This window comes from Megalops cyprinoides, chromosome 6 (genome assembly GCF_013368585.1).
Source record: "Megalops cyprinoides isolate fMegCyp1 chromosome 6, fMegCyp1.pri, whole genome shotgun sequence".
Taxonomy (NCBI): Eukaryota; Metazoa; Chordata; class Actinopteri; order Elopiformes; family Megalopidae; genus Megalops; species Megalops cyprinoides.
Window position 1 is genome coordinate 8,497,501 of NC_050588.1, and position 14,132 is coordinate 8,511,632.

The following is a 14,132-nucleotide window of genomic DNA, read 5'->3' on the forward strand; positions in this document are numbered from 1 at the left end:
GTTATATACACAGACAAGTGAGCGGAGGCAATAAGTCATTTGAGAAAGTGCTCTCACAGGTGCTGGAAATTACACTGAGTAGGGAATATAGGTCAAACAATCCCTCACACCAGCAGGAGAGAGGGGGGTGGAGCGGAAGGGAAGGGGAGACAGACAGAGAGAGAACGACAAAAGGAGCTACGCAAAGAGTGCCATGTAAATGAACCGAGATCACACATAATATTTTGATCTGTTGTCATTGTATCGCATGAAAAACAATCAATATTCACTGTTAAAGGCCACCTGGTGACCAGACCTGCCAAGATTAAAAAGGAATGAATGAATGAATAGATGGATGGATGGATGAATGAATGGATGGATGGGTGGATGGACAGGCGGATGAACGTGTGAATGAATGTATACAACAGTAAATAAATGCATGTGTGGATAAATTCATTTTAAGTAGAAGTAAATGCACAGGTAAGTGTTTCAATTTTTCGTGAGTTTTGTTTCCCTTTTTTTATTCATTAAGGCATGCATTTGTTCACATCTCCTCTGATGTATTGGCACTTGTTAACATGCTAATGAGAGCTGTCAATCAAAACCTCGGTGGGTAGTACCAGGGGACCGAGAGGCTTCTTTGCTAAGTTCAGTTTTCATCCAATTGTACCTGTAGGTGTCCTTGGCTTGGTGTCAGCACACCAATAATATTGCAGTATGCCCACAAACTATACACCAGTAGTGTATGTGGGTCTTCTTGTCAGCATGTTGGCAAGTGACAATTAATACACATAAAACAAAGAAATATGATTATTATTCATGTATTCCTTTCTATATTTATTTATTTATCACTTCCACTCACCAGAGAGGTCTCTGTGCTACCATTTGGGGGTTTGGAGTGACAGCACTCATTTGCATGCCAGCGAGGGAAAGGAATAAATGAAGAAATAGATAAATGAAATGAAAAATTCATGTATATATTTTCTGTTTTGTTTTATTTATTCACTCTAAAAATTGGCGTTTGCTCCTCCATACCAAGGTGACTCTCTGGAGAGTGAAGTTAAATCCAGAGAATGGGGTAGCGTAGGCTGAGCATTTCTCCGCTAGCATTATAACGAGAGAGCCACCACAGCGTTCTGATGTCGCGCAGTCTACATTTAATAGCCGGAGGCTTTACAGAAAAAAGAGCATCGCAAAATGATTTTGTGTTTGTGTTTTTTTGGCACTGATTGACTCTGTATTGTTTTGGGGTTTTTTTTCGGTTTTTGAAGTCACTCAATGGCTATGCACTGGGGATTATGATGCAATAAGTGGTTTTCAGTGTGACATTCTCTCTCTCTCATTCTCTCTCCTTTTAAAGCAAAGCAGAGCCGATTCTGTCTTATCCCAGCAACTGGTTGGCGTTAATTTGGTTCGTCCAACTTCAGCGCTTGCCTGGGGCGGAGGGATGAGGGGGTGAAAGGGGGGGGGGTGTTCAGTGTTAATCTGGCAACTCAGTCTCGGGGAAAGTTACAACACCCTTCAGAAGCCAACAGCAGACGCCCTTTAGAAACAGTGCGCTGTCCTACCTCATGCTTATAAGTTACGGGCAGCCATGTTTCTCCCGGTCACCTCTCTCACCAGAGGAGTTTGGAGCAGGCGCGGGAGATAAAGCAGTCCCTCAGCCAGACCCGGGGGTAGGCGGGGTGCTCAAACCCATACAGGCCGTGATTTATCACCTTTCAGGGTGCGGGGCTCTGACCGCCGCCTATTCGCCTGTCCACGCAGACTGGGGCAGAGCACGGTACGCCTCCTCAGCAGTGGCCACAGAGCCGGGCGCGCTTTATTAATGCATGATAAACAGGCTAATAAGGCGCGGGCGGAGATTAATAACCGTGGCGCCTGTCTCCATTAGCAGTAAATCCACCGCTCTTATTGCCCCGCATCCTAATTGAATACGATGGCTGCTGCACTCACGCAGTGCCCGAGGTGCCGCCATCTCCGGGGGCAGCTGCGCCCCCCCGGGGGGAGAGGGAATTTAATTTGCTTTCCTGAAGCCACCCAACGCAGAGAACGAGGTGTCCGTCACTTTTTTTTTTTTTTTTTTTTTGCTTGGTGGGAGTTGTCGTTTGCTCCCTGAGCAAAGTGCCAGTCAGCGTCGAGGGGCGGGGACAGGGAGGGTGAGAGTAAAGGTAAAATATACATAAAATATATAAAAATACATTTAAAAAATGTAAAATATGTATATAAATCACTCAGCTCTCTCAGTATATAGCCTGCAATCGAGCATGTCTCTTCCTCCCGTTGAATCTCGGGTTTGAGCAGACGCGTTAACGTCATCGAGGTTGTTTTGTAAACATCCCCTTGCAGGGCAGTCCGGTTGGGCTCAGTCTGTGTTCTCTCACAGTGGTCTCGGGGATGATGCCGCTGCTCGTCTCGAGCGGCCTTGTGGAAGAGAACTTAAAAATGTTCACACCGAAGGAAAATTTTGCACTGTCTCCCATCACTCGCTCTCAACTCCGTATCGATCGCTTTGTAAAGCCAGATTATTTACGGATCAGGCTGCCATCTGTTATTGAATTGTTTTTACTGTTGGGAGGGGAAAAAGCTTTATCTGCTTAGCAGACGCTTTTATCCAGGATGGCTTGCATAGCATGCATATTTACAAATGTGTGCATGTGTGTGTGGGTGTACTCGGCCAGTTCAGGTTAAGTACCATCCTCAAGGTTGCAACAGCAGTGTTCTGCTGGGGGACCTAGAACCTCAGTGATGTCTGTTGAGTCCAGCTCCCTAAGGCCTACACAGCACTGCCACTGTGTGTGTGTGTGTGTGTGTGTGTGTGTGTGTGCGCGCGCGCGTGCGTGCGCATGCGTGTGGGCCTGTATGTGTGTGTACGTGCATGTGTGTGTGAATAAATGGTTTTCAGTGAAGCTTTTGGAAATATTTTTTAGTTGTAATGTATTGTGAATGAGTGGGTGAGTATGTACAGATGGAGATTTTAACATTCTTTTCCCAATGCCCAAATCCCTTCCCCCACTCCCCCACCGCCTGATACCTTTTGCAGCGGAGACGTGCAAAAACTGCTCGTTCGGGGCGATCTGCGACGGCCAGACGGGCAGCTGTGTGTGCCCCACGGAGTGTGTGGACTCCCAGCAGCCCGTGTGCGGCAGCGACGGGGTCACCTACGGCAACGAGTGCGAGCTCCACGTGCGGGCCTGCACCACGCAGCAGGACCTGAAGGTCGTGGCACAGGGAGAGTGCAGTGAGTACCGCCGAGGGGCCCTGTTCTCCTCCGCCCCAACCCCACCCCCTATCCCCCCCCACCCCCATCCATCTCCCCTGTCCTTCCACCCTGCCCACATCCTCTGAGGAATGATGGGAGTCCGAGGCCTTGTGGACCTCGCTATGGGTGGAACTGCCGTACGGATGGCTTTGCTCTCCACAGAGGCACACCGTGATTGGTTCAAACGAGTCGGCTGCAGATAAGAAGTGATTGCTCCGCCTGCTTTGTTCGTAAGGCTCCTCCCTCCTTTCATTACCTCAGTGGCACAAGTTCACCCTCTGCTTGTTGACATGTAGCTCACGTTTGTCTTTAGTGAGTTTGTCTGTTAGCAGTGAAGCCCCATTTAACCCACATTGATTTGGTCACACTTTACATTATGGGCCTGTTGGCACTGTAAGAGGTAATAAATACATAACCTTTGTTAATCATAACCTTAGTTGTTTTCTCTGACAGCCTGTAAGCAGGCACAGATTTTAATATTGGTTGTATGTCTTTATGTAATTTAGGTCTGAAAGGAAATAAATTGTCCCAGATTGCAAATGTTTGTACAACATTGTCCATTCCTTCAAAAATAAACCCTCATTCATAAATCAATAGCTTCTTAATCAGCTGAAGCTATTACCGTTGAGTTTACCCTTGCTACCTTATTGCATTGTCACCTGCTTATTAACTCACTATTGTTTTTCGTTTTTTTTTTTTATTTCAACACCGTGTTTAATTAGTATCCTGTAACGCGTGTGCAAACAGCCCTCTAACAGTACAAAGGGTCCCTCAGAACAGAGAGTGACCTCCGCCACCCCCCGCCGCTCCGCCGCGCCGGCTCACGCTGGCGCCCCGCCTCGTGTTTGCGCTCCCCTTCACAGAGACCTGTGGGGGCGCCGTGTGCGCGTGGGGCGCCCGCTGCGTCCGTAACGAGTGCAGGTGCCAGGAGTGCCCGGCGCAGCCCCCCTCCCCCGTGTGCGGGAGCGACGGTGTCACCTACGACAACGCCTGCGAGCTCGCCGAGGCCGCCTGCTTCCTGAAGAAGAAAATCACCGTCGCCCGGGCGGGCAGCTGCGATGAAGGTGCGGCGGTTATTTCCCACCCCCCCTCCCCCCCCCCACCCCCCCAAAACCCTGAGCTCTCCTTTTTCAGTCCCTCCTGCCCTGTCTGTGGAAAGTAACTTTCCACTGAAAGCGATTTATCGTAAAAGAAGAATGGGTGCTCTTCATTTTTTTTTGGATGTTTTTCTCATTATGAGAAAATTCTTTCACTGCTCCCTTTTCTTTTTTCCCCTCCTTATTTCAATATTTTATCTTATTTTAGACAAAAATATTTTGTGTTGGATGAAATGGGAGCTGCGTAAGGTTTTTTTCTCTTTTAATGAGAAAGCGTTAGAAAATTAATCTTACCCATTCTTAGTCTGAGAGAATGTGAAAATGAGAGCACAGGAAATTATATTTGTGGAGGCCTGATGATTTCCTCCCCTTATCTGTTCTTTTTTTTTCTTTTGCTTTTCATCGGATTGTTCTCCTGTTTCTTTGTTTTTGGTTTTGGTAAAGTGATAGGTCTCTTTCACCACACAATAAGTGTAGATTTTGCAGTTCCTTTCCCTCCCCTCCTCTCATCGGTAGACGAGCAGTGAAATCCACCTGGCAGTGCTTTCTGTGTTATGTCTTAAAGAAAAGAGCTGATCTCAACCTTGCTCAGGGGTGACCGGTCCTTTAATTAGCAGTGCGGATATCCGCTCCCTGTGCATCGCCGCGGGACCAGGCCGACTCCCACTGCCCCTTCGGCTCCGCCCTCGCGTCCTCGCCCGGTGGGGGGAGCGTCCTCAATGTCCCGCCGCGGGAGTCGGGAGCGCTGCCGTTTCAAAACGCCGCTCACCGGCGGGAGGAGAGCGGGGCGTCACTTTGTCAGCTAACAGCCGAGCGAACGCTGCCGCCGCGGGGGCCGAGCTGGACCGCGTCCACGGGGACAGATGGACGAGCGGGGCGCGAGCGGAAAAAAAGAGCAGTAAGCCGCTCGCATACGCAGCAGCGCAGAATCGGAGCGGAGGCACGTGCTGCTCTCGGGCTGGCTCCGGTTCCTCCGCCCCAAACCGCGGGACGCGAAATGATCTCATCTGCTTACCCTGCGCGGAGGCGACTCGAAATATATCGTCTGTTTGGTGCAATCGTGCTTTTCACTGAAGCTCCAAAGAAGACGCACAAGAAATGAGTCCGCATTTCAGGTCACTGAACAGATTAGCCCAGCAGATTAGAAAAGATGAAATGCGTGAAATTCAGAGCAGGAGTGACAAAACGGAAATCAGCAGCACAAAAAAAAACCCTTTATGGGCAAATTCTCCCGGTGTGTGTCATATACGCCCTCAGTCTCGGGGTGAAAGCCATTATGGCATGAAGAAATCGATTATGGCTGAAGAGATGTCTGCCCAAGCCAGCTCCATCACTTTAGATTTAGAGTGAGTGATGGAAAGTTCCTTGTTTTCGCAGCGTTTTTTTTTTTCCTGTTCTCATCCTCCGTCTCAGCTCTCTGGTCATTGACAGGGAGCGTTGTGGTCAGGGAGGCGAGACTCGCTGGCCTTTTCGGGTTTACCCGGTGGATTACGAAGCCAGAGCTGAATGTCGGAAGGGGCCAACCCCCGGTCACCCTCCTCCCCCACCTCTCCGGTGCTGCTTGGAATTTTAAGCTCCTCCGCCCAGTCATCCATCCACCTTCAGCGCCCCCCTCCGGCTTGTTCATGTGGTTTTGGGCAGGGCATCATCCCATGACAGAAACTGCATTACTGTACGCCCCCCCCCCCCCCCAGCTCATTTTTCACTCTCATTTTTCTCTCTCCATCAAACACGTTCTCCAGACGCAGCCCTGAGCAACAAGGCGGTGGGTGGGGGAAGGGGTTTTGTTGGATGAGGTGCAATTGATACAACCCCCCAGGGGGTCGATTTCTCCTCTATACCCCCCCCTCCCCCCTTTGTGCCGCCTTCAGAGCAAGTGGAATCCTGTGCTGGGATAAAGGCTCTTCTCTTGTCAGCAGAGGGGCGTCGGAGGCAGAGAGCCTGCCAGATTAACGACACACCTCAGAGAGGGTTTCGCTTTTCTTCCCCGAGACTAGTCTTCAGACGTATATATTTTTCCATGTGCTGCTCTCACTCTGTATCTCAGAGGAAAGCTCCACCTGGATGAAGCACGGGATACATAAAGAGGCAGCCATTAAAGGGGCTTAGGATTACGGTCAGGTACACTGAACCGAGCTGCGCCCCTCAGCACCGGCGCCGCTTGATTTTTCCTTCAGACGCATTTGCTTAATAGGCGAAATCACCCAATTAATCATTTGCACTAATTCGACCCCTGGGGGCCTAAGACAGAGCTGTCTCACTGGTGCAGCATATATATCTGCTGAAAAGAATAGGAGAATAATAGTGCAGATCAGAACTGCATTTGTGTATGTATGAGCACTCGCGCTATGCATCCTTGGAGTGGTCTCCTGTTGTCGGACGTCTGTTTGATGGGAGGCGTCAGATTCTGTCGGTTTGCTTTCGGAGTCGAAAACCTCGAGTGAAAAGGAGCAGCAACAGGCGATTTATTCATGGAGTTCCATTCATCAGTCGGATTCATTAGTCAGGAGGAGAAATGAAACTCTCGCCCCGCTCTTTTATTTAGCTGTAATGAAAAATGACAGGGGGCCGACCGTGGGGGAGTGGGGTGTGGTGGGGTAGGGTGCGGGGGGGGGGGGGGGGTCGCTCTTGGGAATTTATCACCCGTTTAATTTCACACTCCGGTAGGCCGGCGCTCGGCTCCTTTGGAGGGAGCTGACAGAGTGGCGGGTTCGAGCAGTGCATCACCCGGGGGCGAGACCTCTCCGGCTGAATGGCCGATGAGTAAACAGGAGCGAGGCGCGCAGCAACACTGTCACAAGAGCCCTCCTCAACGACTCGCGTCAATACACACAGCTGGAGGCGGGGCCGCTCGCTGGGCAGGCGTGGGGGGGGGGCTTGTGGGGCGGGGGCTCGGGCGCCAGGAGGTTGATCATTAAAGGAGAGGGGCGCAGCGAAGCGATCCGTCTCCCGAACGGGCTCCTCCTTCTCCGGTAACGGCTGTGATGTGCGATCCCTCTTTGGGGACTGACACATTATTTGGTCTGAGGTGGCGTCGCATTATTCAGCCCCGACAGAGCTGGGAGAGGTACCAAAGCAACACGGAGGAGGGGGGAAAGCACATCGACCGGACCGTTCCCGGTGTCCGTGTGACACATGAAAGCCCTTTGGCACTTCTTTTTGGCTGCCTGTCCATGTTTTGTGTTGGCGGCCACTCCTGGATTCTCGTGTCGGCCATTTGGTGTTGCAGTAGGTCGTTTGTTGGGCCACAGGCCCGGAGCAAAAGTTCGAGTGGTAGCTAGTTCTTATTAAGCTCTCAGTTTGTTCCTCTGCAACAGTGTCGGTGGTCTTCCTCGTCATGGTAATCTTCTCTGTTTTCCTTGGCTCTCATCTGCTTTGCCTTCTCGTGGAGGCAGAATGCAGTGGCTTGCCGTTGCCGTTCCTCCTGCTTCCCTCCCCCTCTGTTTCTCCATCGTTGCGTCGGTGCCGGCACTGAAGTGGGCGCGCCCTGACGTGATTAAGCACGGAGGAACACGCTGTGCGAATCGCTGACTCGGACGTCTTTGCAGGGTTTGCTAATTGAAAGGTTTGTCTCCGGCGTTGGGAACGCGACAACATCAAAGTGCATAGACTAATTAGAGCCCCCCCCCCCGCCTCCGGTCCTCGTTTCTGTTTATTTTGTTTTTTATGTTATATTTTGCGTGTGCTGAATATGTATTTATCCTCTTTATTTTCCCTGAATTCAGCTCTATCTTCGCCTCCACAAACACGCAGCGGTGACAGACAGTGCTTAACGTACTGAAGTAATTACCGCTTCTATTAAGAGCTATGGAGCTAGCCAAGCTACGGCATAATTAATGCATGTTCGATTTGGAGACATGAAGCGCCCCTCAAAGGGAACGTCGCTATGGTGAGCGATTGGGGGGAGGGAGGGCTGGGGGGGGTTACACTGCGATCCAGATCTCTGATCAGTGAGAGAAGCTGTAAATATGACAGGTTTGCAGGGGAAAAATGTAGCTCGTTGTGTGTCTTTTTTCACCACAAGCTCTCATTGGCCATCGCGGCTTCCTGTGAGAAGCTGATGTGGCAGCTAGTGATCCAGCACCTTGCCCTCCATCCAAGTGCTGCGGAGACAATGCTGTCAGCATAGAAAACCGACTCGAGGAGAAGGGATTTCCGCCCACTGTTCAGCTGGCTGAGGCCTGTGCCGTGACCCCGGGCTGGGTTAAGTGCAGTGCAGTGCCCGCGAGCACAGAAGCCGTGTCCTCTCCAGGGTGGGTGCGGTTATGCAACCACCGAACCCAGAACTCAGTGCACGCTCGCTCCCAGCCAAAACACGCTCGGCGCGTCCATCTGAGCATGAACGTGGAAAAAAACATATATAACAAACAAACGATGTTGGTCTCTATTCACCTGATACCACCCTATCCCCCGCCCATCGCTGATCTTCGACCTGTTTGCAGTAGTGGTTCAGGCTTTTTGGAAGGGCCTTGTTTGCGAAAGGATTTTTGGTTTATTGTTATTTACCTCAGCGTCCTCCAGTCCGGGGGAGAACAGCTCTGCCTCCAAACGCCTTTGACTTGAACCTCACTTCTTCTGAAACGAGTTCAGCTGGGCTGTGTTTTCAGAGGAGGCGTTTTTTTGCCTTCCAAACCTCCTTCAGTGGCACACTCACCTCTTCCCATCTCAGTTTTCGTGTTATACAGTGCACCACGAGTTTGGAAATTAAATGGTTGAATTTCCAGCGCTCTAATGTTTACTGTTATTATAAGGAGAACAACATTTTCATAACATAAAAAATATTGAATACGAATAAATAGTCATTACTAGTAATAAATGCCAACTTTAGCGTTAAGAGACAAAACACCAACATTCCACAAATTACAAATATTTGCATGCCTAAATGCTCACCATTAATAAAGCAGACATCAGCGCCCCATTAAATGAAATATTTCCATGTGAATGTACTTGTACTAATAAGCAAAACTGTGTGTTTATGATTACCATTAGCAAACTTGTTGGAACACATGGCAATCAGTGCAGCCACCATGTGTCTCTCAGCTGGAGAAACAAAACATACCCAGAGTTATCATGATGGTCATAATAGGACAGTACGTGTTGCAATAGTAATGTATTCCTGGTCCCTTGGATTCGGATAAATTTCAATTACATTATTGATGTATAGGCCTTGCCCAGTTACAATCCTGTTAAAAGCTCATGTCTGTGCATATGCACACACACACACACACACACACACACTTACACACATGCACGTCCTCTTTCTCTTAGTTCTGTTTCATATTCCCTGGACTCTTGCAAGTATGTTCAGGTTGGACATCAAAGCCCAACCTGTAGTAACCTCCATGTGGGAGTATTCCACCAATGTCTGAAGGCTTTGATAGTGTTAAAGAAGACATCATGAACTCCCCTGATCTCCACTGCGTGCCATGATTGCCAACCTCTGGTATTAGAACTGTATTCTGTCTTTCATTTCCTGAATTATTCAGGGCTGGGCTCCAGTCACTTTTTGGCCAGGTGTGCTGTGATTTCAGTACACCTCCCTTGTTTCACCTGACTCCTGTTATGCTTCCTATGGTTAGCCATTCCATAGGTACATTTTTAGAGCTCTTATAGTCCATGAGCTCTTTTCATTTTCCTGAAAACCCATGGAAAGTGGACAAAATGCTCTACTGTTTGTGAAAAGTCATGGAAAATCATAAAAGCATTAATTCATTCTTTTTATGTTATAGCTAGTGAAATACAACAGTCTGTCATGCTAAGTGGCTAGCTTGATGTCGTCTACTGTCAGTTTGATGTGATATGGGGTGGTACAGCGGGTGATACAGTTTTGCCACCTGTTGACGTTTACAATATGCTCACTACCCAAAGTCTTTGAAGCGTTGCATTTACCTCAAAAAGCTCATACATGCGTGTCACGAAGTGTTGTGAAAGCTGTGCATCTCATCTGATAATATTTCCCCATTCACTTTCATCTTGAAAATAGCCCGGCTTTGTGCACCACCCATTTTGGCTCTTTTCCTTCTCATCTTCCACTTGTTCACACTAGAGACATTAGAGACAGTGGAGTGGAACCACCTTGGCTCTTTTCTTCACCTTCTTCGTTCACTCACACACACTAGTTTTTACTAGCTGCCAATTAAATTAGTCTAATAAAAAGCAAAGAATTAGAAAGAATTCTTGAATGATTGGGTACTTGATAAGTTGCAATTGTAAGGGATGGTAATTGGTTTAGTGCCATAATATAATTATACCAGTGTTATGTATTTATTTGGCGGGTCCTCTAAAGAGACAAAGAGCTGTGCTTGTACAAACACAACTGGAAATTGAATTTTAATTACAAATTAGATACTGCAAGCGTAGCAAATAGCATTGTAACTCACAATTTCTTAAGTCATTTAAGCAAAATACCCTGGTAGCTGGTGGGGACAGTTCAATAACATCCAAGTGATTTAATTCCATCCTTACGCGTCAGCCAAATTATTTGTCTTTTTTCCTCTGTTCTCTCATTTAAATACTATTTTCTTGTCAAGCTGGGCTGCTAATTTCAGGCTTTTAAATACTGTTTTTAAATATCCAGTCACTCTGCGATCTCTGTAAGCGATCAATAAATCAATGAAGCCATTGACTGATTACACCCCGCCCCGTTCTCCCTGTTAAAGGAGCAGTTGTTGACACTGTTGTTTCTTTGGACTCGGTCACAATGACTGCACCTTGCAGCATGTCAGCGATTAGCTGCTTGGTCACATTGGAAAGCCGTGTCTGCTAAGCTCATCACATTGATTTCAGCCTGTGGAGAGGCGTTCGGTAATTTTCGGTGTTTCTTCCTGGCCCCAAATGAAATGCACAGGAGCGCTCGCCAGTGGTGCGCTGATGCTGCACTATACCCATATTTTGGTTAATATGAGGCCCCTCTTTTTCTCTCGGCGGTCGTTCATTATCTTGTGTTCCAACCGCCGCTCGACTGTGACGATTTTGGTACCCCCTCTGCTTACATGCTGCTTGACTGAAAAAGGTTTTCCCAATGTTTGTTTCCCCTGGATCTAAGGTCTGGGAGCTGACATGTCGTATTTCTGAGAGTATAAGCTTTTATAGTGGTTTTTTTTTTTGTCATAGTGCACGTCTGATCTGTATGAACTGTCATAGTGCATATGTTCATATTTTTTGCATAAGCTGTCATAGTGTATATCTGGGTGTATGAGCTGCTGTAGATTACATCTGGCAGGTATGACCTGTCCTAATGTATATCAGCTGTAGATGGGCTGGTAGAGTCTGGAGAGCGTGCAAGATGTGAACTGTGTTTCTGGAGTTTGAGGATGCTGTTGGGTGCAGTGAGTGAGACCCCCTGTCTCACAGCTTTTGCCCCCCCCCCCCCTTGTCCCTCCACAGATTGTGGCTCTGGGGGTTCTGGGTCAGGAGGGGACGGCACCTGTGAGCAGGACCGCTGCCGGAAGTTCGGGGGCGCCTGGGACGAGGACGCCGAGGACGTCCGCTGCGTGTGCGACTTCAGCTGCCACAGCGTGCCACGCAACCAGGTAAGGCCCGCCCCGGGTGGCCCGCGGTCTCCGCGACAACGCCAGGCGCGGCGCTCCTACAGACTGCCATCTTTCGTCTGCGCAGGTGTGCGGCTCCAACGGACACACCTACAGCAACGAGTGCGAGCTGAAGAAGGCCAGGTGTGAGAAGCAGGAGGAGCTGCGCATCCAGAGTCAGGGGCCGTGTACAGGTACGTGTCCACGACGTGGCAGCTGCAGCAGTGCGCAAAAGCACCAATCCACTGCAGCACGGGTCTACAGTGGCAACAGTCCACAACAGCAACCACCCTTACCCTTGCCTTGGAGATCCTTGCGCAGTGACCCCCCCCACTTTGCTCCATCGCAGTCTTGCTCTCCCACCATGGTGGAACCGAGGCAAATGGCAGACGGCTTGGCCCCTCCCACCAGAGGAGGGCGGAGTCGACCTGTTTGCAGCACCGCTCCCACTGGACCCCTGCGATCAATGGGAAGCCGTTGGGCCCGTCTGCTCAGAATGCACAACGCGGGCGCCCCGTTTACCCAGGCTTTGACCCCATCTTTCACAACAAAGCTGCTAGCTCCCGCTAACAGGAAATGTTAGCCCGTTGCCCTCGGCGTAACCTGGGCCCCTGTTCTGCGCTTAGCTGATTTTTGAAGCTTGAAGAACATACAGCCGCCATATCGAATGTTCCATGTGCCGTCTTTGTTGTTGTTTTCCATTGAGCTGCTAGCAAAGGTCAAACACGTAAAGGGCACAAAATTTATCAGTAGTACACTTCACAGTGGTCATTTAACATATTGACTGGGGCTCAGAATATATGTTTTACGTTTTCAGGAAAAAGTCGATACATATTTTTTACCTGAAGCCCAGGAAAAGTATTCAGTTGGAAATACCAAGGGCACAATAGATGTCAGTGGTCTTTCTAAAGCTGATTCATAATCAAACCAAACTCTCTACCAGGTTTTTTTTTTTTGTTCTCTCAGAGCGCTCCCCTAGGCGCCCCTCAGTGTAAAGATTTTCTTGACGAGAATGAGAGAGGCATGAGAGAGGCTTTGCAGCACTGCTAGAACCGAGGGGCGGCGGAGAGCGACTCGTCTGCAGTGCCAGGCCTTGAGGGGCTGCCAGGTGCCGCCTAATAGCCTTTGAAGGAGATGGACGGTAACGGAAAAGAGGAGGGAGGTGAAGAGATGAGAGAGGAGAGGGAAGTGTTCGTCAAAAAAAAAAAAACGGCAAACGGCCTTTATCTTGTGGGCAGTGGCAGAGAGTGAAAGAGGTGACGGGCGGTAGAGGGGGTTTAATGAACTGTGTCGGAAGCTTGTCTTCTCTGCTCCGTAAAGGCCCGTAGGAGGGATGGACTCACAGCCATTAGCCCCCCCCCCCCCCCCAAAACCGCTCTCGAACCTCCAACGGCGATAGTCTGATTCATGTCTCTGCCCTGAGCGGAGCCTGGCAAGACCCAGAGAAAGACGAATCGGCTGTCTGCCTCCCTAACCCGGAGCTCATTTGGCTGGGCTCTAGCACCTCTCCCAACCCCTCTGTGTTTTTTCTTACCTCCTGTTAGACAACATGGTTATCTTGCACACGTGCAGGTAAAACATCACAACATCTGTTAATTGAAAGACCTGGCGGCTTGCTCACACGTACACGCTCTATCCTCTGTTCTGGAAGCCATAGGGAGACGAGCGCTAACGAGGAGAACAGCCTCTCCCAGGATGTGTCAAATGTCAGCCATTGTGTGGAAAATCTAATGTAAATGCCATTGTTTGTTTTCAGAGCGGGTAACAGCATGATTTTTTTTTTCCCCTCCCCAGTTTTGTATTGCTGTCAGGTATTCAGAACAGTTATCATCTCGGAGCCAAGCGCCGAATGAGTGAAGCAGCCTGAATGCCTCTGCATAGGTGGCTGCTTTCGGCAAAATTGCATTTTGTTTGCGGATTCGGGGTTGTTATTGTACAGCCTTCCATCAAATGTAATTTGCTCAATATTCGCCGTTTTGTCTGCCTGCGTCCTAATCACGTCCTACCCTTCTCCTTTCCCTTGTTATAACCGCCCCCCCCTCCCCCTACCCCCCTCCCCCCCCCCCTACCCCTCCACCCTCCCCCCCCACCTTTAATCCTCCTCAGCCACGCCTCCACCTGGCCTGACACAGCACTGCAGCCAGACAGCGTACGGCTGTTGTCGTGACAACGCGACAGCTGCCTTGGGTGTGGGACTGGCGGGATGCCCAAGTAAGTGTTCCACTCCTGTCGTAGTGTGACCTGCCACACGGTGCGCACACAGTG

General features: G+C 49.6%; 1 protein-coding gene across 5 annotated transcripts in view; it reads left to right on the forward strand.

Moving 5' to 3' along the window:
• Window positions 1-14,132, forward strand: part of LOC118779923 (agrin-like) — a 125,672-nt gene that overhangs the window by 68,682 nt on the left and 42,858 nt on the right. For 4 of the 5 annotated variants that reach the window (XM_036532257.1, XM_036532259.1, XM_036532258.1 and 1 more), the window contains exons 8-12: window positions 3,023-3,220; window positions 4,105-4,305; window positions 11,725-11,870; window positions 11,956-12,061; window positions 13,974-14,078. In XM_036532257.1, coding sequence (XP_036388150.1) covers window positions 3,023-3,220; window positions 4,105-4,305; window positions 11,725-11,870; window positions 11,956-12,061; window positions 13,974-14,078 — 756 coding nt within the window. The remainder of the gene's footprint in view (window positions 1-3,022; window positions 3,221-4,104; window positions 4,306-11,724; window positions 11,871-11,955; window positions 12,062-13,973; window positions 14,079-14,132) is intronic. The other variant, XM_036532261.1, reaches the window with a different exon arrangement.